This window comes from Stenella coeruleoalba, assembly GCF_951394435.1.
Source record: "Stenella coeruleoalba genome assembly, chromosome: 12".
Taxonomy (NCBI): Eukaryota; Metazoa; Chordata; class Mammalia; order Artiodactyla; family Delphinidae; genus Stenella; species Stenella coeruleoalba.
Genome location: NC_137158.1, coordinates 88,542,967 through 88,567,545, shown reverse-complemented (window position 1 = coordinate 88,567,545; position 24,579 = coordinate 88,542,967). Strand labels below are relative to the sequence as shown.

General features: G+C 42.7%; 1 protein-coding gene across 9 annotated transcripts in view; it reads right to left on the bottom strand.

Annotated features, from left to right (window-relative positions):
- AFDN (afadin, adherens junction formation factor) overlaps positions 1-24,579 on the bottom strand; it is a 138,235-nt gene that overhangs the window by 75,791 nt on the left and 37,865 nt on the right. For 5 of the 9 annotated variants that reach the window (XM_079939691.1, XM_079939694.1, XM_079939696.1 and 2 more), the window contains exons 2-7: positions 22,149-22,344; positions 18,860-18,975; positions 16,983-17,146; positions 14,343-14,503; positions 7,100-7,257; positions 239-350 (exon numbers count right to left, since the gene is read on the bottom strand). In XM_079939691.1, coding sequence (XP_079795817.1) covers positions 239-350; positions 7,100-7,257; positions 14,343-14,503; positions 16,983-17,146; positions 18,860-18,975; positions 22,149-22,344 — 907 coding nt within the window. The remainder of the gene's footprint in view (positions 1-238; positions 351-7,099; positions 7,258-14,342; positions 14,504-16,982; positions 17,147-18,859; positions 18,976-22,148; positions 22,345-24,579) is intronic. The other 4 variants (XM_079939693.1, XM_079939697.1, XM_079939692.1 and 1 more) reach the window with 3 other exon arrangements.

The following is a 24,579-nucleotide window of genomic DNA, read 5'->3' as shown; positions in this document are numbered from 1 at the left end:
GTCTGTGCCAGGTCGCCCACTAGACCCACCAGCAGAGAGCGGCCCTCGGGATGCGGGGACCCCCTAGGAACCACCCAGCAAGTCCAAGAAGGGGGCAGAAACCTGCACAGCAAACAGCCCTCAAAAGACTGCCACGCGCACCTTCCTACACCTTCCAGTAAGTTAAACGACTAATATTTCAAGTCGGAGTGTAACGCATCACAGAGGTAAGTCTTGGACAAATAAGATTACTCTTCACCTCGGTCATTCGGCCACTCCCTGAAGATCTGTAGAGGACACTCGTCGTCATCAAGGATGATTTCTTCAGCAGCTTTCTCATCAGAATGCTGGGCCCCAGGAGGAAGCACCACCTGGGAGGGAAGAACAATGAGCTGTGACTACACCCAATTAGCAGGTATGTAAAAGAAAGAACGTATTGTTTTTGAGGAAATAAAAAAGTCACTGTAGACAGAACTGAATTGGTCAAACACAATGAACAATTCTCAAAAACACTGACAGAAGTGACGGAAAATAGTTTCCAATTGAAAGCCTGGCCAGCCAGCCGGACCGTCTTCCTTCACCTGCTTCTCTGCTCTGCGCCCGGCTCCCCGGCCCATACTAGCCTGAGTCTGCTTTCTGACAAACTCTCTTTTGGAAAGACTGCACGCGACAGTCAACCTGTGCGTAGTGCCTTCGGGAAAGGGGACTGCAGGACCCAGCTTTCATAACCAAACGTTTTAGTGTGGAGTTTCATCTAACAGGTAACCTTTTAGGGTGTAACCATCACATAACCGCACAAGAGATTAGCTTTCTTTTTCTTGTAGAAAATTCGTTTTTATGATTAAATTTTAATCAGATCATTTAGACGTATTACTGGGCCGTTCATTCAACAAATGCTTTAAGATACTGCATTCACCACACTCAAAAATCTGTAACACTGGATTACTCTTTATTCTATGTTTTACAGCAAACGACTTTTCTCAATCATTCGAGAAAACTCTCTGTAACTCAGAGAACAGAACCAGCGGCCGCAGGGCTCTGTCTCCGACCCCCCGCTGACTTCTGCCCCACCGCTCGCACCAACCGAAACACGGTTACAGAAAACAGGAGAAGAGAAGCCAGGCACTGGCACCTGAGAATTATTTTCAGCCTGGAGTTCCTGTAATAACGTCACCCTAACAGACCTCACTCCCAATTAGATCATCGTGTGCATAGACCAGATGGGTTAGACTTCCACAGAACTGTAAAACTCTGCTCCGCACTGCTGCAAATTACCCCAAAAAGACAAGTTTATTACAACACACCCTTATGCTAAAGTAACCAACCTTTCCTCACAGCGTCTTGTATTACATGTAGTACAGTGGGCTTGGAACACACACTGCTTCAGGACCTGACCCTCACTCATCTCTTTAAGTCGCAGTCTTTGTCACGTATCCTCATAGATCCAGTCACACAGAACTTCTCCGAATTCTCGACTGGGCCACGAAACCTCATGCTTCCACGATCCCTTGTGCCTCAAAGGCCCGTCCCCAGCTTTCGGGTCTAGCTAGCGTGCCCTCTCACCTCCCAGCCCAAGTACAACTCCTCCAGGGAGCCTGCTCTGACCTCCGTTCTAATTTCGAGCTCCTTGCCTGCATTTCTTTCTCGGAGACTCTGTCTCCCTGTACTGTAACCTCTTGAAGGCAGCTCTTATTCTTGCATCCCAGCACAGTATCTAACAAATAAGAGGAACCTACATGTTTATTGACTAATTCACTGAGTAGGTATAACAGATGAATGAATGAATATGAAAGGGCTACATACTACATGATGGATGAGACGGCAAGGAAACAAAGGACATCCATCTCAAGGCTAAAACAATAATCAACTCCTAATTTATCCTCCTGAAGCTTGCGAAAGAAAATGCGCAAGAACAGAGAGGAATAAAAACCAAAACTAGGCGACCCTCAAAAGAAATCATCAAGTGATCTCAAAAGGGACCGTCAGTAAAAGCCCAATAACTTTATGCCCTGGTTAAGGTGTTCTTTCACTTTCTGGTTTTCATCAGTAAAAATAACGGCAGAAATTAAAGAAAGGAAAAAAATGTTAGAAAGTTCACTACCACATATCCTATCAAATGCACCTTTATGGAACTAAGAATTATTTAATAGATTTATATACACTTAAAAGTTAACATTGCCCTGGCGAACGCTTGCGCAATCCCAAGTGTTGGGCAGTGGTAGCTAAGCTCCTGCCCTTGGGCTCACAGCCTGACAGGGACCCAGCTGGAGAAGGGTCAGCCCTCTGTTTAGCAATGCAGACCCGATTTACACCGCTGTCTTACTGGTTTTATCCTAGGAACACTTTTTACAGCAGTTATTAACCAAAACTATGAGGAACGTGTATCAAAACCTACCATTAATCCGTGGACACAATTATTCTTTAGGTGTAAATATATTTTCCATACATACACTAATGCTTGCTCCATCCTGCTATTTCTCCCAAGCAGGAAAGCAACGAAGCCATCATGACAACAGGGTCCCCCTGTCTCAAACTCACCTGCAGGAGGAAAACGCCCAGCGTGGCCTGAATCTCAGGTTCTTTCCCTTTGGAGAGAATGCGTGATTATCCCGATGACCTATCCTCCCAACCTCGCCCTCCCAGCCCCTCCCTCCCCAAAGTAAGGCGGGTTTTCAGTCTCTTTCTAATAAGACCAAAAGAAAGAAAAGGCGCAGCAAAAAGCAAATACTCAGGAGCATCCATCCACCTTCCTCCACCCCACAGTGAAATGAGCTCTGCTGTCCTTCCTTCTGATTCTACATAACACAGGCTCAACGCAAGAAACTCAAATACAGAGAAGCAGAAGGAGGAGGGGAAAAAAATCTGTGAGACAGTAAGTGTATTTTCCCGATCATGCTTTCTATAATTATGCTTTTTTTTTTTTTACATAAGAAGGTGCGTGGCTTGATCACATGTAACATTTTGAAGTCTCCTGTTCCTCTCCCTCCCCTCATGTAGGTAGTTAAGCTGGTGTGTATTCTTCCTATGCATGTACCTTTCTTGGTGCCCACGTATACATACACACAGAATTTTGTTGTTTGGTTTTATTGTATGGTGACTGTTTTTCCAAACATAGGGTATTGTTTAAAATGTAAATACGTCTAAGTCAACTGGTATTGGTCTAACTCAAAATGTTTCATAATGACAAGGTATTCAAAGTATTCCTTAAGCGATGAGTATTTAGTTTATTGCTATAACACACAACACGGGAAAAAAGTTTTTACAGAAATACACTCAGGAATTTACTATTTGTTTATTTTGACGTTAAAACTAATATTTACCACCGTACTTCTAAAGAATATTTTCCATCTCAGACATCACCTCCACTCTGAAACAGGTGCCGCAGAGGACGGCTACACAGCGACCCCCAGACGCTCCTTCCCCGTCGCTGGGGACTCCCTTCTGCTGTGCTAGAGCCCGTTCTGCGACACCCTGTTTTTCTCCTGTTTTCCCCTTCTTGGCCTACACCACGATTTTGCTGGAGAATGTCCTCCAGCACCTTACTGAGAGAGGCTGCGTGGGTGGTAGATTTTTGCCGTGTGTGTCTTAAAACGCCTTTATTCCAGCCGCCTGGTGCCTGACCGAGGGTATGGCTAGAAGTTGGTTCCCTCTGCATCAGGAAGTGCCACTTCCCTGAATTCCAGAGTCCACGGCTACTGCTGAAGTGACTGCTGCAACTGTGCCCCCCAACCCTTGATACAAGCCCTGAACCTGCTTCTTTGCGATCATTACCCTCTCTTTTTCTCTAGTTTCCTGCACTTTCACTACACCCTGGTTTGGGCCTTTTTCAAAGCAACTGTCCCATTAGTTAGTGGGCCTTTTCAACCTAGAGACTCAAATCCTTCAGTCCTGGGAGATGGTCTAGCATTGCTTCTTTGGTAACGTCTATCTCTCCATTTCCTGTTGCTTTTTCTACCTGGTCCTCCTTGGGCTAAATGTTAAGATATTCTGCACCGATCATCTAAATTCCGGAGCCCCTCTCTTTTTGTCCTCCGGCAGATTTCCTCCACTTGCTCTTTCATCCCTCCACTGACATTCTGCCCCCACCCCTCATTTACCTGGGCTTTTCAATCCCTAGGAGCCCCCCGCACGCTTCTCCTCACTGTGCTCCGGATGCACCGTCCGCCGAGTCTCTCAGCTCTCCCACACTCCATCTGCTTTGTCTCTTGGATCTCCAGATTCTCTGATCTGTCTGTGTCGGTCTGTCTTTCATTTTAAAGGCATTTGCAAATGTCTACTGAGTCTGGGCCGTCCACTCACACTGACAACGAGTCACAGGAAAGCTGACGGTAACGGCGAGGACGGCTGCTGGACCAGACGTCCAAAGGTCAGTTTCCATACAGATCTTTCTTCTCTGACCAGAAAGTGCCTTCTGGGAGGAATCCTTCAATCTTCTGGGTACAGCCTTCCCCTCCATCCTCCTGCTTGTGGTAAAGACCTGCTATGCCAGTCACCCCCAAAGCCAAGGCCTCCTCCCCCAGCGGTTTTACTCTGGCCTTCGGATGGAGAGACGACGCAGTAGCTGGATGGGAAGGCAGTCTGCTGGAGGCTACTACTGCTTATAAAAACTTTCCACCCAATTTGTTTTCAGCCCAATTTTCAATGCCGCCTCAGAACGTGCCAGAGCCCCTCATGCCGGAGTCCGCTAGGCGCTGGGAGACAGGCAGCTGCGCGCTTCCCCTCGGCTGCCCCCTCTGCAGGTCCAGCAACTTAGATACAACCCACCCGCTTCTTCAGACTCTCATCTACAACTGCTCTGCTGGCCCCTTCGCTCACTCTCTTTGTTCTCGTGCACTCCCACAGGGCTTTATCCTTTATTGTCATCTCAGTGGAATCAAAACATCTGTTTTCTCATCTATTTTCAAATGAAAATTGAACTTTATTCATAAAATTACACATCTACCAAAATGGTTTTTCCAACCGAATATAAAGTCTCAGCTTTTCAGCAAAAAGAAAAAAGCCATAAAACTCAAGCAAGGCCTTTTATTTAATTCTCTCTGTAGCAACACTAGAAACCACTGCTGAGAGCTTACAGAAGACCACTCACTCTGTCCACAGCCTGGAAAACTGAACACTGTTAGCATTCGGATTCATGTGCAGAGTTAATGCAAACCCAGTCACAACTCCAGCAGGTTTTATGTCGAAATTGATAAGTTGATTCTAAAATTTATTTGTAAATGCAAATAACCTAGAATAACCAAGGCAATTTTTAAAAGCCAAAGGAGAAAGCAAAACTGGGACTTTATATGATTTTAAGACTCACCATAAATCCACAGTAATCAAAACAGTTTGGTGTTGGTGAAAAGATATAAGATATACAAATGAAACAGAAGATTCCAGAAATAGAACCAAACATATATGGCCAACTGATTTTCAACAAGGTGCCAATGCACTCAGTGGGAGAAAATAAAGTCTTTTTTTCTGTATCTGTACAGAAGAAAATGAGCATCGACCCTAATCTCACACCATACACAAATGTCACCTTGAAATGGAACACACAGACCCAAATGTAAGACCTAAAACTATGAAACTTCTAAAATAAAATATAGGTACAAGTGTCTGCAGCCTTGGAGGAAGCGAATTCTCATACAGAAAGTACAGAGCACTAAAAAGTTAACAAGCTGGACGTCAACAAAATAATAAATTGTTCCTCACTGAAAGATACCATCTTAAAAATGAAAAGCCAAGCCACAGACGGGGAAAAAAATATTCACAGTACACGTATCATACACAGGACTTGACATGTATACAGATAATCAGGGAAACTCAAACTTCCTCCACAATGAGATACAACTACACCCATCAGAATGCCTAATAGTTTAAATGATTGACCAAACCAAGCATGGGTGAGGGGCAGAGCAATGGCATCTCATATATGACTGTGGGGATGCAAATGGCATACTCAGGTGGGAAAGAGTTTCTTTAACAGTTACACATATGCCTCCTACGGAGCCATTCACTTGAGTATTTACTCAAGAAAAAAAGTACTTCTAAAAAAAAAAAAAAAAAAAAAAAGTACTTCTATGAGAAGACCTGCACATGTATGCTCACAGCAGTTTTACTGTAAGAGCCCAAAACTGAAAACTGGAAACAACGCAAATTCTAACAGGTGAATGGATGAACAAAGTGTGACCTATCCATACAATGAAACACAAAAATACCACGAGGCACAAGGAAACTCCTGAAGGTGAAGGAAACGTTCACTGTGCTGCAGGCCCAAGCCGATGGTGTTATAAACTTTAAATACATGTAATACCTTGTACTTTAATTATTTCTCAATAATCTTGGCGAGGGCAAGAACTAAAACAAGTAACCACACTTCCATTATTTAATAATCAATGGCTAAGATGAGAGAAAGAAGGATATCTTCTTAAAAAAATCTACTTCCAATGAGATTTTGACAGAGAAATAATGGGTATAAAGAAGTTATTATATACTTGTGATTGACTTAAAGGTTAATAATTTTCCAAAAAGTTTGTCTTAGAAGAGAAAATCTGCTTGATTTTACTTAGCGTCACCAATTCAACTCTGAGGCATAAAATTTCACTGTATTTCTTGAGTACTGGGGTCAAAGACACACCCTTTATCTCCAAGAAATTACGGATGACTACTAAACCTATCAGCCAAATGTCGGTTGATGATGAACAGCAAACCAAGATTTATTTAAAGTTGGGTCGTTATGATACATCTTAGTAAAAACCCTAAGAAAAAAATCATTAAAGCAGATTTTACTAAAATAAAACTGTTACCTATAGATATGCAAAATAAAAACTGGAAGGATATACATCAAAATGTTAATAGCGCTTATCATTTGGTATTAGAACTATAGAGGATTTTTTCTTCCATTTGCCTTTTTATACTTTTCTTAGTTTACAGCAGGAACACAGATTACTTTTGTAATGGAAAGGAGAATGTTGTTTCTTATATATATTTACACGTGGTTTCGTTTTACCAGATTCTAAGCGATACAGTGTGGAGAAATTCAGCCTAAGTTTAACTTCATTTAAAGAATATCTTTCCATTTAAATGCAAAGTTCTAGCACGTGTAATATGGGTAAGTACCGACGTGGCAGGTACTCACGCGGGCGATGCAATAACCCTTAGGATTTTCTTTCTCCAGACCGTACTTCTCTAGAGCTTCAGCCACAGCGAAGTCTGCAGGATCTGTGGTAGACAGCAGGATCGTCTTGTAGGGAATATTTGGTTTTAAACTATCTGCATAAATTCTCAATGTTCCACCTGCAAAAAACATTGTGACATCTTTGATCACAACTTTTATTCCAATACCAGAGATCTGTATACGAATTCTATCCCCACTTCCTGGTAGGTGACACACACTGGCAGGGACATGCCGACCCAGTGATCCTGTGCTAGACAGGGTGAGTAGTTCTGTGTGACTCGGCTGCTTCTGTCCTCCCTTCAAGCCCGTGCAGTTTTTATAATGACGAACTGATTTCCACTGTGGGGAAAGGACAGAAAGGGAAGAAACCCCGGGGTTTCTTCCAAGTGCTGCTCCTGCTTTGACTGCCTTCTCACTTCCTTACCTACACAGCGTTAGACATCTGCTTTCCCCACTTCCGCTACTTCCTGACCAACAATCTGAAACTTAAAAACCCCAAACAATATTAATCCCACTAAATAACTCAGTTTTTTAAAAAAAGTGAACCAGAAATCAGGATGCTTCAGGTGCTGGAGTCCGAAGACATTTCATAAGGAACCTGTCCCCAAAGCACTGGGCTCCATTTACATTTCCAGGCGCTGCAAACCAGAATGTCATTTCTCGCTGTGAACTCGTTCGGGAGGAAAAAAAGTCAACTAGAGCAGAGCAATTTGGAGCCTTAGCTTTTCTTTTTGTCTGTATATTTCTTTTTAATGCAATCCTACATATGCTACATTACTGACATTCTTGGTGTCATAATTTGCTTTTTACTTATGATCTAAGATTTTTAAGCCCTAAAATCTTAAGTCTAGCTGAAAGACTACTGGGGGCAGGTAGGCAACTCAGGCAAGGTGCCACATCCCCATGCTACGTGGGACCTCGGGGAGGCTTCCCGACTTCCTTTGCTCACCTCTACGTTAAAGAGCTAGATTAAACATCTGTGGATCTCTTGAAGCAAATTCTAAATCTCTATGACTCCTTTTTGCCCCTTCTGAATTCTAATGCAGTTACTCTGGCTACTGAATGCTTCTCACACCCTCTTTTTCAACAAGTCTGGCACACACTGCGTTATGACAACTTGACTACAATAAAATAATAACACTGGTCTTTTAAGAATAATCAGCAATGACACGGGGAGGGGGAAGGGTAAGCTGGGATGAAGTGAAAGAGTGGCACGGACATATATACACTACCAAATGTAAAACAGATAGCTAGTGGGAAGCAGCCACATAGCACAGGGAGATCAGCTCGGTGCTTTGTGACCACCTAGAGGGGTGGGATAGGGAGGGTGGGAGGGAGGGAGACGCAAGAGGGAAGAGATATGGGAACATATGTATATGGATAACTGATTCACTTTGTTATGAAGCAGAAACTAACACACCACTGTAAAGCAATTATACTCCAATAAAGATGTTAAAAAAAAAAAAAAAGAACCAGCAAGCCCAGGCTGGTGTTAGAACGCGGACCTGCTGACACAGGCCAGGGGTCAGGCTATCTACAAACTCACAGGGATTATAAGGTCCCCCTACACTGCCCGTCCCAACGCTGAGGACACAGCATGAGCTGGTCATCGTCCTAGGCTCCAAACAGCTTGTAACCTGATTGCAGGGTCGAAATCAGGGGGAGAAAACAAACAAGACAACAACATGAAGACATAAAATATGACATCAGAAACACAAAGTGTAGGGGAGGGAAGTAAAAAATGCAGATCTTTTACAATGTGTTCGCACTTAAATGACTTCTAGTTTACCACAAGTAGATACAGATCAACATATATGAAACCCATGGCACCCACAAATCAAAAGCTTACAATAAACACACAAAAACTAGAAACAAAAAAACAGAGTACCACTAAAAAAAATCATCAAAATACAAGGGAAGAAACAGAAAGAAGACATGAACAGAGAAGTACAAAAACTAGCAGAAAACAAGTCCTAAAATGGCAGTGAGTACATAGCTATCAATAATCACTTCAAATGTCAATGGACTAAATGCTGCAATCAAAGAACAGGATGGCTGATTGGATAAAAAACCAGAAGCACCTATGCGCCGCTTACGAGAAACTTACTTCAGAGCTAATGACCCATACAGACTGAAAGCGAGGGGAAAGAAAAAGATACTTATTTCATGCAAGCAGAAATGACAAGAAAATGGGGGTGGCAATACTCCTCTCAGACAAAACAGACTTTGGAGCAAAGTCTATAACAAAAGACAAAGATGGGCATTACATAATGATAAAGGGATAAATACAAGAACACTCAGTTCATATATATGCACCCTATACATGAGCACCTAACTACATAAAGCAAATACTAGCAGACATAAAGGGAGGAACTGACAGTAACACAACAGTAGAGAGGACCTAAACTCCACTGACATCCACAGACAGATTAATAAGTAACTGACTGGATACAGTCTAATTTAAGAGGGTTTTAGTTTAAAAGCATAATACCATAGTATCATCACAACAGAAATACATACCTCCCAATTTCCTAAGGAAGGGGAGATAGAAGAAAAGCTAACATTTTAAAATTCTACCATCGACTAAAATCTGTTTGTATAAATATACATTTCAGTTCTAAAATTAAGGGAGGATGATTCCCCTATTCAGAAGATGAAGAAAGCGTGGCCCACGGAACACAAGGGTCCCTACCGGAACCCAGCTCCAGAGTCCATGTCCTAGCACTCCACAGCTCCAAGACTGCTGTCCACAAGAAAACTGAGGCAGAAGGGCTGACTCCCAAGGGCATTCTGAGGTCAATTATACTTGGAAGACATCAAGAAAGTAAATACGTCTGAGTGTTAAAAATACTTTATGAGCTCCGGGGCCAAGGCTTGTTACAAGTTATGACTTCTGATCCACTGTGAAGTGAGTCAGATCTCTTTAAGTACGTCATCAGAACTTGGGGAACCAACGCTCGGGCGAACAAGACAGGAAAATTACAGACTTGGCTGTTACTCTCAGGGAACCTTACCCACCCGTGACAACATTCTTCACCAACCTAAGCGCTAAGCTAACAGCCTCAGTAGGTTATAAGGATATCGTTTTCTAAGATGTTTATTAAAAACCAACAGAACACTTGAACCTACTATATTTGACTGCATTAATATTAACCACAAACAGCTATTCTGCCAACAGTATCCAGTTTTTTAGGGTTTCCTAGGAGCTTGTACAGAAAAATGTTCCTTCCACCCAACCATCCCTGTAACAGACAAGCTCTACTCCACTGGGTGTTTTGCCGTTTCTTCTCCTAATTCTCTGGAGGTTTTGTTCCTGTTTTCTTGGCCTACTTCTCAACAATGGCCGCGTATTACTGGTATACTTCCTACCTCCACCAAATCTCTTCCATGCCCATGATGTTGCATCCCAAGAACAGCTTGCTCCCGAACCTTTCTCTCCACCTGGCACCCTGACTAGCACTCAGCCACCGAGCTGGCAGCCTAAAGGCACCCCCCCCACACCACGCCGGCCCCTCCCAAGACACACAGACGAAGCCCGTCTTCTCCTCCGGATGCTCCTTCACCCAGACCCACATCCATCCTGCTCAAGGCAGGGCGGCATCCGGAGGGCCTCCTCTCCTCAGAAAACTCAGGCTGGCGCTGCTTCCCGATCATTCTCTCTTAACATCGCTCCCGCTTTTCTCTCTTCATGACCACTGTCCCCGACTGAGCTCAGAGACTCGGTCCTTCCGGGGCCACACGAGCCTTCGAAGAGGGACACCTGCTTCTGACCACAATTCCCTCAAGTCAACCCTAGATTCTGCTCTCAGAGTAACTGCTCCAGATTGGAGGCCTGGGCTAACTGAAAGCGTTCTCAATCCCTAGCTTAAAACTTTCAGCAGTTTATTAACAGATCATACCAAATACTTCCATCAAAGGACCCCCAATGGCACAGGAAAATAAATATGGATCTCTGGGGACACAGGCTGAAGTTACCTGCAAAAAGCTTCCTGCTTAGGGCTTCCCTGGTGGCGCAGTGGTTGGGAGTCCGCCTGCCGATGCAGGGGACACGGGTTCGTGTCCCGGTCCGGGAGAATCCCACATGCCGCGGAGCGGCTGGGCCCGTGAGCCATGGCCGCTGAGCCTGTGCGTCCGGAGCCTGTGCTCCGCAACAGGAGAGGCCACAACAGTGAGAGGCCCGCGTTCCGCAAAAAAAAAAAGAAAAAAAAAGCTTCCTGCTTTATCTTAACAACATATATAATGTTACATCCTGACCCACATTAAAGACATACTTTTTATAAAAAGATTTTGTTAAGTTACTTATAAAAACTGACACTCTAAGCCAGCTCTCCTTAGTCTGACTCACATACCCCTGAGCCTATACTTGAATATTCCTCAAGGGGTCACTGAGGAAGTTACTTCCATAACGATGCCAGACTCCTTCCCGTGGTCGGAAGCGTGGTTAGCACGTGGCAGGTACCTCTGAGCATTCCTCTCGTCCTTCCTAAAACTTTTTTACTACATTTCTCCTTCCTCACCTCTGTAGTTTCTCCCTCCTTTCTCCTTACTTTCTTTTTCTTGTCTTTTTCAATTCCTGATTGAACAAGACAGAATATATACAAACAGATAATCATTTAGGTCTCAAAAGCCATCTATCAAATTATTTATAGAACTAATAAGTCTCTCAGTGTCCTAGTTTTTTTGAATCACTGATACTATAATTCCCATGAAACATATAATTGAGACTCAGTTCATACAGGCACTAAGGGTCAAAGCAAACCCGTGATGCTGGAGAGACAACCAGGTCTCAGGGCCGGCTCCCACCTTGGCTGGTGCTGTATGACACGCCCCCCTAACACAAAGCTCTGGGCAAGCTCACAAGAAATGGGGTCACCAGCAATTTCTGTCAAGTGGGCAGAATCAAGCAACCATGCATTTCAGAACCATGGTCCACAGACTACCTCGTGAATGGAGGTAAGGTAAGAGAGACCACTAATAAAATAGAGAATAACGCTGCTCCCACGAGTGTGACGCGAGTGTGAGCACAGCTTCCCCTGACAGATCCCACCTGCTGCCACATAAACATATCGGATAATAAGAGGGTCTGGATAGGGACTAACACCCTTTGACTCAGCCTTGGAGCCGACAGAATGGGCCCACAATTAAGCAACCTTCCCAACCAAAACTGCTATAAACCCGGCTCCAGAGAAAAGCCGCCAGTCCCAGCACTCAGACCTTAAAACTCGTGCGTGAGCTAGCAGGAGCGCAGCGCTACAACAGAGCCGCAGAGGCGATGACTTACCAGGTCAGACATTCTTAGGAAAGGCTGGATCGACGATACAGCCTTCTAATACAAGGATTGTTTTTGAAACAAATGATTATGCTATTATTTTTTAACAAGTAAAACCACTTTACTTGCTGAGTATAATTAGAGGTTAATTACAAATAAAAGTTTTATATCAAATAGCTAAAAATACACAAAACCAATTTATAGCTCACAGAGTAGTCATGTGTTTTAACTTCTCGTTTTAACCTTTATTTCCCTCAGAAATACAGGGTGATCTCCAGGAAACAGCACGGTGGGACATGTGTACAGGATGTTGCCTTTGATTCAAGGGGTCCACAGGGACAAAAAAGCTGGACTTCTCTAAACGTACCTTGTTTTGCAGATTTGACTTAGAAACTGTTAAACAACACTAAATTTTAAAGAAGCAAACCTTCAAAGTCAAAAGTAAAATAAAACAAACCTCAGTATAAATCCATGTGGGTATATAATCACATACACAGGAATCGAATATGCGATTTCAAACAGCACAGATTTCACAAGACGCTCAAATAAAATGTTTTCAGTATCATATTGGTATTAATAATAGCCCTATTTTGATTTTGGTATTATACCTGATTAATATAATTATGTTGTTAATAATTATTCTATTGTTCTTAGGAGGGAAGAATTTTACCTTTAGAGAAAAGACACCCAGATTTTCTAAAATCCAAGTAGTAAAAAACCACATATTTCCTAAGCTCTGTCCACTAAACAGGCTTAGAAGTAAAGACTAACCAGTAACAGAGAGTGCTCCTAGTAACCAGACACTTATCCCAGCAAAAGGAACAGGATTCCTCCGAGGAAGAGCTGACTCCTAGGCCGGGGCAGGAAAGCACGAGGTGAGCAGACATCCTATCCTCCAGGGAAGCTCTCGAGATCACTGGGCCATGTCACAGACCCGGGTGCCAGCTGGAAGACAGCCCCGCTGGCTCGAAGCCACCATTCAAGAATCAGACAACAATAACCGCAAAAGATGGACAGACATTGAGAAGCTTTACATCCATGAGCTTACTAAAATTTTACAAACCACTGCTCACCTGGGGATGACACTAAGGTGACTATTCCTGTCCCACCGCCTACCACCAAAAACCCTAACCCCGTACCTGTATCTAATCAAGGAAAACAAGAGGAAAACAGCGGCAAAGCGCACAGGATGCCGCCAGCAGAACCTACAAGACATCCAACCTAGGGTTTTAAAACAAACCAACAAATAAGCAAACTGAGAGGTTAAGATACAAGAGAGGAGAGGGGATTTTAGAATGAAAGGCATAAAAGACAAATTAACCAATTGCAAATGCAACATTTAGGTTTTATTTGTATCCTGACTCAACTAAAGGAATTATCTGAGGCAAATCAGGAAAATCTGAACAGTGACTAGGTACCTGATGATTTTTAAGGAATTACTGTCAATTCCTTTCTATGTGATAGTGGTACTATGGTTTGCTTTATTTTTGTTTTTGCTTTTTTAGAATTGTTACCTTTCAGGAAAATATATCAAAATATTTATGGATGAGATAATGAGAAAGTTGGGATTTGATTCAAAAATAACACAGTCTGGGAATGAAAGCAATATATGTAGAAGCAGAGATGAAACGTGTTAATTATGGAAGCTTGCTTGGTAATAAACACATGGGAAGTTCATTATATCTCTATTCTTTTGTATATACTTGACATTTTCCAGAATTAAAAAAAAAAAGCCATACTGGGGATAAATACGTAACTAAACGTATTGAAGGCAGAACTGACTTTGTACCAGACACACATGGCACACGCTTGCTATGAACAGGCCACATCGCCCATTAACTTCACTTATTCAGGGCCTCATGCATATATAAAAAGGATTATGAAATGAATAGACTTTACAACAAATATAACAGAAAAACAATTCAAAGTCTGCACCTGAATCAGGCCGCCCATCTGAGCTCCGAAATTCCTGCATTCTCTTTTCCAGTTTTTGTTGTCTCCGTCGTTTCATAACCACCTCGGGATTAGAAATCGTTCGGGTAAAGCTAGTTTCAGGCATGTCTTTGTAAACCTCAGCAGCCAGTCGAGAATTTTCGCTGTAAGGAGAAAAAGGCAATAACAAGATTTTTTAAATTTTATATCAGAAACAATTATACTGAAATCATACAAAACTCAAAATGGCAGACGTTACTAGCCTACACAGTTCTGCCGCGTACCATTCACCACGTGTTAATTACTAGGGATAGAGAATACACTTCCTCTCAATACCAGCTGAAATACTGAACCAAGCAGAAATTTATAATTAAAATTTTATAGTGAGTTTACAGAACTTAATTATTGAGTATTCATTAATAAAGCTAGAATGTATAAATTATACATTTCAGTTCTTTCTACCACGGTTATCTTAAAATAGACTAAATGAGGGATACAACATTCCAACCACTAGAAATAAAGGATTGAACATACTTTAGTAAAAATCTGTCTTCAAATTACAGTAATCTTGAAGAACTCAAACAGCCTGATTTTTTAACAACTAAGAGATTTACCACCATTCACTCTCTTGAAGCGAAAGTTTTAAAAGGAAATTGCTCCGTAAGTTCCTATAACGAGTCAACTGTATAGAATGATGAGTTGAAAACTAAATATTTAGGTAAGATTGATATGCTTGACTAAACTTTGATAAATATACTTTAAGGATGCCATTTTTAAAATCACAAAATAATTTCATTAAGTCAGTCAAGCTTCGAATCAGTAAGTTAAACTTAACTCATTTTAAGTAGCTCATTTCCTTAACACAAATAGTTTATCCCCCTATAAACTAAATAAATAGAACAAACTGTAGCCTAAGTTCTAAACTCTCCTTTTCCTTGGTATTTTTCATATATCAACAATCTATGTATACAAGTTCTTTCTCTTGTATAAATACACTAAGTAGAGCCTTACTATGTAATACTATAGTCAAGAGTTCATGTGCATCCCATAGGCGTCTCTGCCTAACAGATTAATATCTAAATCCATTTGGATGCACTCTACAATGGGCTCAAATTCCACTCTAAAGTAAACTCCCTTCACTGACAAATGGTTAATATCCTCAAGACACACACAACACTTAGAATCAACCAAAAAATGGAAAAAAGACTTGAAGAGGTCACCGCAGCAGCAGCAGAATAGCAACGGTTAATAAACGTGCAGAGAGACATCTACCTTGTTAATGATACAGTAAGCTCGAGTTATTGAAGGTCTCGCATACTGCAGAGACCGTACTCTGCTCTGTTACACTCAGCAGTACTAAGGGTATGGAAACGAGAGGGCCCGTGGGCTGTGCAGACCTTTCCAGGGGCTGTCTGGCAACACAAGCATCCCAAGGGGTCTCTGAACCATTCTTCCAGAGCATTTCCTTAGGAAATATTCAGGAGTCCTCAAAATTGTAAAAACAAGGATATTCACCAGAGTATCGTTTATAATATCAAAAAAAACCCTGTAAACTCTCCACAAATACACGAAAAGGGCTGGTTTCATGAATTATGGGAAAACTATACGATAGAATACTGCACAATCATTTAAATTATTTAATATGTATGTTTTTTGTGAACATATATATATTTTGACTGTGTATTTACGTGAAATACATATAATTTTAGTGGAAAAATGTCATGTGAAAAGTTCTGGTTTCAAAAGCCTGATTATACTTGTTTAAAAACTCTCTACATAGATATATGAAGCGCATATATTTGTGTTGCATAAACAAACTACGGCTCTCTTTGGGTTCATACGTGACAAGAAGCTCCTTTTCCCTTTCTGGCAAATCTATCTACTCTGACTTTCTAAAATAAGCTGTAAACAGAACACTATGCCGTCAACTCTAAGGCAAGGAAGAGGCCTAAGAGAAACCACGATAAGAGAATGAACTGAACTGAAAACTGACAAGGCGACACTGAGGCCAGGAGACTCCAAGCGAGGAGGAAAGGCCAGCTTCTGCTCACGTGTCCTTTCTGTTACAACGAAACACAGCGGTTTCCCTTATTCCCTCAGCTCCGAGGTCAGAAGCTCAAATCCCTTCAGACAGGCAAAGACACCTGTGATGGGGCTGCTGTGCGAGAATAAGGAAGGGGGGCTGGCGGGGGCTGGAGTGAACCTGATGGTGCATTTGAACCTGAAAAGCGAACACCAGCTTTTCTCACTGGTCTTGCCAACCTCTGATCAGGTGTTAAGCGGACCTGAGGTGTCTAAGAATCCACTGCTGCCTTAAGGACCAAAACAACAGAAAGGAAAGGAAAGGCCAGGCAGAGACGAAGAACACCCTGCACCCAGTCTACCCAGGAAAGGCAATACTGTTCATCAGTCCGCATCTTTAAGAAGAGCGCGCACAGCGAGACCAGCCCTGTGAGCGACGCGTGCAGCTCAGTCAGAGCCCCACCGGCTTCCCTCGACGCCGAGGACCCAGCACGAGCCCCAGTGCACTTACCTGAGGCGCACCCTCTTCGGCCTTTACTTGGTAATTTAATGAGGTCTGCTGCACGAAAAACACCGGGCTTAGAACACAAAGAACCAGGAATATTTCCAAAATGAACTTACGTGTCATCCCCATGGAAAGGTCTATCGTCTCGATCAGACGCCTGCCTCATTGCCTCTTTTTCTCGCTTCTTTTTCTCCTTCTTTTCTTTCTTTGAGAGCGTTCTCTTGAAGTTCTGGATAACACCTTCTTTTTCCTGCTTTTCAGGTCCGTTACTTTGAGCCTTCTGATAAAAGTAACATTATCACTACACTGGCTATGACACAGAATGACATAAAGCCATCTATGGCTTGGCTAACTTCACCCCCTACACTGCGGCCAGAAACAGAGCCACTGGGGCAGGGGAAGGTCTGGGGTGAGAAACGTTCTTTGTCTTGATGGGCCGACAGTTACGTGAGTGTACTGACCAAAACGTACACATTCAAGATCTCATTTCACCGTGTGTAAATTGTATCTTAATTCAAAACTATAACCAAGGAAGCAAACACACAAGAAAATCCAAACCCAGTTAGAAAACTGGGGTTGGAATCACACCAGCTTATTTATTATTTTTAACAAATAAAAATCCAAATAATTTACATGAAGTAACTTAAATAAAAGGAAACTAATGAAAATACGGAAATAACTAAGTGTTTGAATCATCGTCTACTTTAAATATGTTTTAACTTCAAAAGAAATGTTAAGAGTAGCCCTAATAAACTGGCTTTTATGAAGCAAAGTTATAAGTACTGTGTTTGTGCAAAAACTTCTAATTTCTTTTCCAGATCTTACTTGTTTCCTTATTCTTAATTTATAACTTGGCCTGCCAGCAGATGACACAGAGACAGATTATTTTTATGTGACTTAATAGGTTGGCTGGTAAAGAATCAAGAAAAATAAAAGATTATCTTATTGGGAAAGAAAACTGCCTTCTGCTTTGAGAGCGAGCATCTCCGCTTCCTTGCAAGCTACCCCAGCATCCTCCTGTCATCCCGACCCCAGAAGAGTTCTACTACACAGCAAACAGGATCTGTGGCTCCGTGAAAAGGTACATCAGCTGAAATCATGGTGCAGAAACAAAATAAAACATGGACAGACACACACACACACACACACACACACACACACACACACACACACAAAGTATCCGTTCTTGTATCACATGTGTTCGCCACAACGGCAATAAAAGTCCCTGGAGCGCAGGAACAGGAACACAGAGGACATGACACAGACAATGTGAAAACTGCTGCCCTAAGTAAATAATGGTACTTTCCCCCCAGCCTGCTGGGGCACAAAATTAAATACAAGATTTTCCTCAAAATATTCTTAACCTCTGCATTTGCTATCACTTGTCAATACTGAATTCTAGTGTAAGAGGCCACTTGACTTAAAACAGAATTATAATTGTTTTAAAATTGTATCAGTATTTCATAGTATTCCACATAAAAAGAACAGTAGCACAGGAATTCCAGACATCCTACTACCTGAGAAAGTTTTAGACTCACTCTATTTCATCATCCAAAGACACTCAAGGAAGTTTACTGATTTCTAACCTTACACATATAACATGAAAAAGGTCTTAAATATGCCTTATTAAGTTGTATCTAGAAGTTCACATATAAATAGGTTATTAAAGTTTTATTTTCCCTTCTGAGTCCTATTAAAACCTATTTTGACTTTATAATTTAGGGAAAAAAACCTGAAGCTGATTTGAACATTAAGTCTCTTAGGAACAAAAGCTTACATAACTCTTCTTTGAAAAGGAAGGAGTAATATTTTGGATTATTCAGTGACACAGAGGATGGAGCAGGGAGAAGCTGGGCTACTTTTAAATTATGTTCCAGGACGGGGGTAAAAGGGTAGTTCAGGAAGAGAAGCGAAACAGAGAATGAACCCCTCCAACACGACACGCGGTCAGACGCAGGCCAGGCACAGCACGGGCCAAGACCCAAGGCCTCACCTTAGCAGGCATGGCATCGTTCTCATTCTTAAGGACAAATCTGCCCTCTCGATCATCCTTATTCCAATTCAACTGCACAACAAGGGGTTTCTCGTCTATATCCAATCTTCTTTCTTCTTCACAACATGAAAAGAAAAAGAAATAAGCCGTGGTTAGCTAACGGCACTAGCCAATGCGACATTCTGATACACGATACATTTTACAGACAAACATACCTAATTCCCTTGATTATTTACGGGTAGGCTGAAGTGTAATTCACACTGTGAAGTTAGAGTTTCAATGACTAATTCAGTATTTTGGTGCTACTGTGTGTGTACTAGCACGTGTCCAATGCCAGACACGGACCAGGCACAGCTTCCTGGCAACATTTAGAATCTAACCCAGAAAATAAGAGAAATACACATGGACTAGAAAAAATTATAAGCAGGGCTTTGCCGTACGTTTGTTTCTATAAATCAAATTCCCTCACGTACAACTGGAAAATACAGAAATAATGTTAATATCACACAGAAGTTCCACTGATTCATGGGATTTTTCTTCTCATGTTAATGTTAAGATGCTGTCAAGAAACGGCACCACCGCCATCAGTCTTCACTCTCCCTCCTCCCCCTGTACCTCTGATTCTCGTCTCCAAAACGCACACTCCTCGACCCGCACAGCCCCTCCCACCATGAAGCACCAGCCTTTTCTCTGTCGATGAAGTGCTATGTTAAGTGACTACTTCCTCCCTTACTAGAAACCTAACAAGCCTCATGGCAGCCCACTGAGGGCCCTACACAGCCTGACCACCTACTAGAAGCCGAGAGCTGGCAAGGATTACCCAGGTAAACGCACACAGGATGCACCACAACACGGGCAGCAAAGACAGGAAGCAGTGAGACCAGAGGGGGTGAATGACATTGGTACAGGAAGCAAGTCAACGGGGCAAACTGAGAAGATAGTTTATAGAGGCTTTCAGTGAATATTATAGGTAAACAGCAGTGTTAATGATCAGAATACAGGAAAAAAATTCTAAGTCATTATTTTATCAACTGAAAATATGAGAAAAGAGTAGTAAGTCCCATATTGGATCAAGAAGCTCCAAATTCCTGCTGCAAAACCAAAATTACCAAGTTGTTCGTGTTGCAGAATCTTCACTAGATCAAAATCCCTCATGGCATGTTTTTTAGAGAACCAATCTTACGAACAATTAAGTCTAAATCATAAAACAAAAACAAGGTGAGCTGTTGTAAAGCATGCGTGCCTAACTACTGCATGCAAATATAATTAGGGCCCTGCTACAACTTCGTGACTTAAGGTATCTTCTGCCTTATGTTAGAAGAGCAGAATCCTTTTTACTTTTCCAGTTGATTTCTCACAAGGAACCCTAACGCAGAGAAGGGCTGAGAGTGGCGTTTCCATGGTGCTGGGCCAGCGCTCTGGTTCACACAGCAGCTGCGGTGTCCAGCGGCTCACTGAGGAGCACGTTACATTTCCAGCGAAACGAGCTGCACCTGCCGGATGCTGCAGGAGCTGCTGGTTCCCACCAGGTTGCGCACTGTCCCACCAGGGTCACGTCGGGCTTTCCACGGCGCTGTAGAAACAAGCACTGCCCGCAAACCAATGTGAACAGGAAAGGAGGGCACTGCCCCCACCCAGGAGCTGGGCAGGGCCCAGGAGGCACACGTGCCCCGTCAGGGAGCAACTGTGGTTAAGAACGGGATGAAATTTTCAGTTTTCCTTTCATCTGATCTGTGCTGTTTTTTCACACATCCACCAAGCTGTTAAAGCATGAATCCTGATGAACGCGTCTGAATCTATGCAGTAAAATGAACTGTTAGGTATTTCCTTTGGCCTAGAGATGCCACTAAAACAATTACTGACACACTAAGGGCTCCGTGACCCGAAAGAGATTGAGAACCTGCACGCCAGGGTCTGCTCCTCTCTGAGACGCTGGCGGGGTATGAAGGTGCAGGAGGACACGGCCAGGCCAGCCTAGTGGTCACTGCAGGGGCGGGGGAAGATGGTGAACACTTCCTTCTTTACACACCTTCCTTGTGTTTTCATCCCTTACAAGTAACATATTTTACTTTTTAATTAAAAACAAATCTAGCAAAGAAAGTTTAAAGAAAAAATGTTCTTTAAAAAAAATCAAACCCATTCCATTTTTAGATCTCAAATCCCAATCTTAGATAGCATTTCAAAGACCTCACTTGGCAGCATTCAAATGACCCAATGGTGCAGCGAGAAGAGGGCTGAAAGTGAGAAATACTTTCTTCCTCTTTGTAACCTATTTAAAAAGATTCTAAGGTAAAAGGAGAATTCAACCTCAAAAAAACGTCCAAAATTGAGACCATCCACTATTGTCAAATTCAGTTTGGGTATTATTTATGTAGGTGATACCCTAGTAACCTTAAACGAGTGATAAACAAGTACAGCCTACCTAATATAATACTGGTAGCATTTGGTGACACCTGAATTCCACACACTACAAAAATTTCAGCCCAATTTCAAATGTACAAAGAAAGCTGTACTTTTGAAGATAAGAAAAATAAATTATGTTCCAACAGGTTCTGTGGCTGAAACTTAAACAGGTATTCAAATTGGGCTTGTACTATATACAATCCTTTGTTTACTGCATTAACTGGAATTTGTTATTTTTTTTAAACAGGTGACTCAGTACTTCAAAAGCATTCATAAAAAATTTTATAAATTTCTACATTTCTAATCAGTTCAACTTCAATTGCCATGTGATATATAGGATACTTTCAGAAATTTCAAATCTTAAAACAAGGAGAAACTACTAACTACATAAGAGAGTTTCCTCAAGATGTCCTAATTGTTCCCAAAGAACGTTACTAAAAAAAAAAAAAAGAACGTTACTGTTTCACATTACAAAAGTATTACAGCAAGCATGATAAAACACTGGGTTTTACTCATAAAATACTGTACTCATAAAACACTGGGTTATCGTTAATTGTAATATTATAACCTATGCAGAAGAGTTACATGAAATACTTCTCCAAAATTAAGCAGCCTACTGTACCATGAATGTATGTGACAGACCTGCTGGAGAATTTCAATTATGAAACGCTATGCTACTTATCTTTGGAGAAGTGAGCACACGTAAAACTAATCTATTCATTCTAACTCCCAACAAATAAATGCACCTACTAGGAACTTATGAGGACATTTCGCAGACATACTCGAGTTTTGCCAACCCGTTAACTGCTTCCCCGGCCCCTCCAGAATAAGAAAGAGGGGGTCAGCAGTAAAGCAGGGCCCCCAAGCCCCGTCTGTGTCCACTGACCTCCGCTGACATGCACTTCGTACAGGGAGTACTTGGGTGATGACAACATCCGCATGTCAGGGCGGAATTTCTCAGCGAGCGTTTCCAGCACGTCCTGAGTGGTGGCGGTACTAGAGACCCGGATACATTTTGTTGCAAAGTTCCCAGCAGCTTTATCTTGAAAATAAAATCTCATCACTCCATGGAACTCCAAATCCTAAAAGGAAAACAAATGATACATTTTTGGAAAAACATCCTAAAATGATGTCTTCAAATTTAATTATGTGACTTGGGACAAGTTATTTACAATCTGTCTCCTTCTTACGTGTCTCAAGTATAAGGTAACGGCTGTGGAGCACCTGACGTCAGAGCCGTCAGCAAACGCCAGGCACACCTGGACAGGCATCGTTTTATCACGTCTTTATAACAACCAGTGAAGCAGATACTATGACCAAACCCAATTCTCAAGATTTGGTCTTTAAAACTCACGGAGTTTGAGTATCTTGCTCAAGCAGTTGGTTACGCAGCAAATCCAGAATTAAACCCAGATCCACTGAACTTTGAAGTCCATACGCCTATCTGCCCGAGGTGCCAGCCCATCCCGAGATTACAAAGCCTAAATGAAGAGACGGTTCTAAAAGCAGAGGGGAGATGTTAACCCCAATCCTACCAGGAATGTGAAGAAATGGAAACTCAACGTTCGCGGAATGTAATTGTAAGTAATTTTCACTATGAACTACTTGCCCCAAATCAACAGACACAATTTAGATTTTTCTTAAAACCTTACTTCTAGAGAAAAATTCGACAGAATGTCAACCAAAGACTACTTCAAGCAGGCTGAAGCCCATGTGACTGTGGAAGGCTCCTTCCCATGGCTTCCTTTTTTTTTTTCTTTTCAATCAATTACGAGATGGTTATTCAGGCCTTTTGCTATCACTGTAAAAATAAGACTCAGCAGTTCACATCCCACAGACTAGGAACCATCGCATCAAAGAGAATCGTGTTTGTTTGGCAGGTTACACTTTATCTGGGGATGTAAGAGAGTGAGGTCCAGGGTTCCCGTGCACCCCATTACTCCCATGAACACAGAACAAAGCACAGCTCCCCGCCAACTCCTGAGGAGCACTTGTGACCCGACCCCGAGGTTCTGTGCTCAGCCTCCTGCAGCAAAAAGCCTCGGCCGGGCTGCTCTTCAACGGCTGCCTTTCTCTCCCCGCCACGTCTGACACATGGAGTCTCTCCACCTCCAAATGTATCCAGAATCCATCCAAAACCTTGTCAAAACCCAGTCGGATAAATCAGTCCTCGCTTTCTTCCTCGCAGTGGCTTTCGCTCTCAGACGTCAAGTTTCTCCTGCAGCTCAGAGACCATCACAGTCAAGCTTCTGCCCACGTCCCAGTCCAGTAGCCTAACCTTCACTGAAAATTATGAACTGGGAAGTATTTATCTGAAGAAAAGGCAGGCAAATCGAATATTATTGATAGAATGGGGTTAATGGTGTAATCATTCGAAAGTTAAACCGGAAAAACGAGACTATAAGGCACGTTTCTAGCAACGAAGCTTTTACTGTGCTCGCCCAGACCCTGCCCACTGGGCCACCCGCCCTCCCTGTTCCCCCTGCCCCGGGGAGAAACACAGGTAAGTGAGCATGTGTGTCAGAAGAACACCACTGAACCACAGACTCTGGGATGAAGCAGGACCACGGTTACGGGGTGAGAGCTGAGAAAGCTTAATGAATTAGGAGTCTTCTTTGTCTGGCCTGGGTCAAGCAGCAAAAAAAATTAGGCTGATATCCTTTAAAAATAAATATCTCCATCTCCATGTTAGTCTGGCAACCCTAAAGGCCGTAAGTAAGGATGCACGGGAGAGATGCCCTCAACTCAGAATCTGTACGCAGGTTCGGGTCGACGCCAGGAACAGCCAAGGCCTCCTCAGCACGCATCTGCCCCAGGCACGGTGCTCAACACTCTCCACACGGCTCCCCTGGCCCCAGCCCCGGGAAGTCACGCAGGGACCCCCATTCCAGGTTGCACTCTTCCTGCCGACCAACCTCCTCCACAGGCCCCTGAGGCAGCGCTTCAGAAAACACCACTTCGTCTGGAAACCTGGTCACACACTGAAGTTTTTATTATGGGAGTCACATTTTTATCCCAGAATTCCGCTCCTTTCACCACCGCCGCCCTGAAATCATCTTTACGCTGCACCCAGCAGTCTCCTCTGAAGGCCCACCCTTACACCTCTCTAGATTACCCTCCGTAGCACTCAATCGTTTTGATAACTGGGTTGTTCTAAATACATCATTTGTGATGAGAATAAAACAGCTAGATACACCTACAGGTCCCGAAAGACACGAAAGCACCAGCTTCTCTGAGAACGGCCAACAAGTAATTCCCAACTACCAGACATTGAAGGAACAGAGGCAGCATCTGTGGCTGAGAGGGGCTGCCCACCC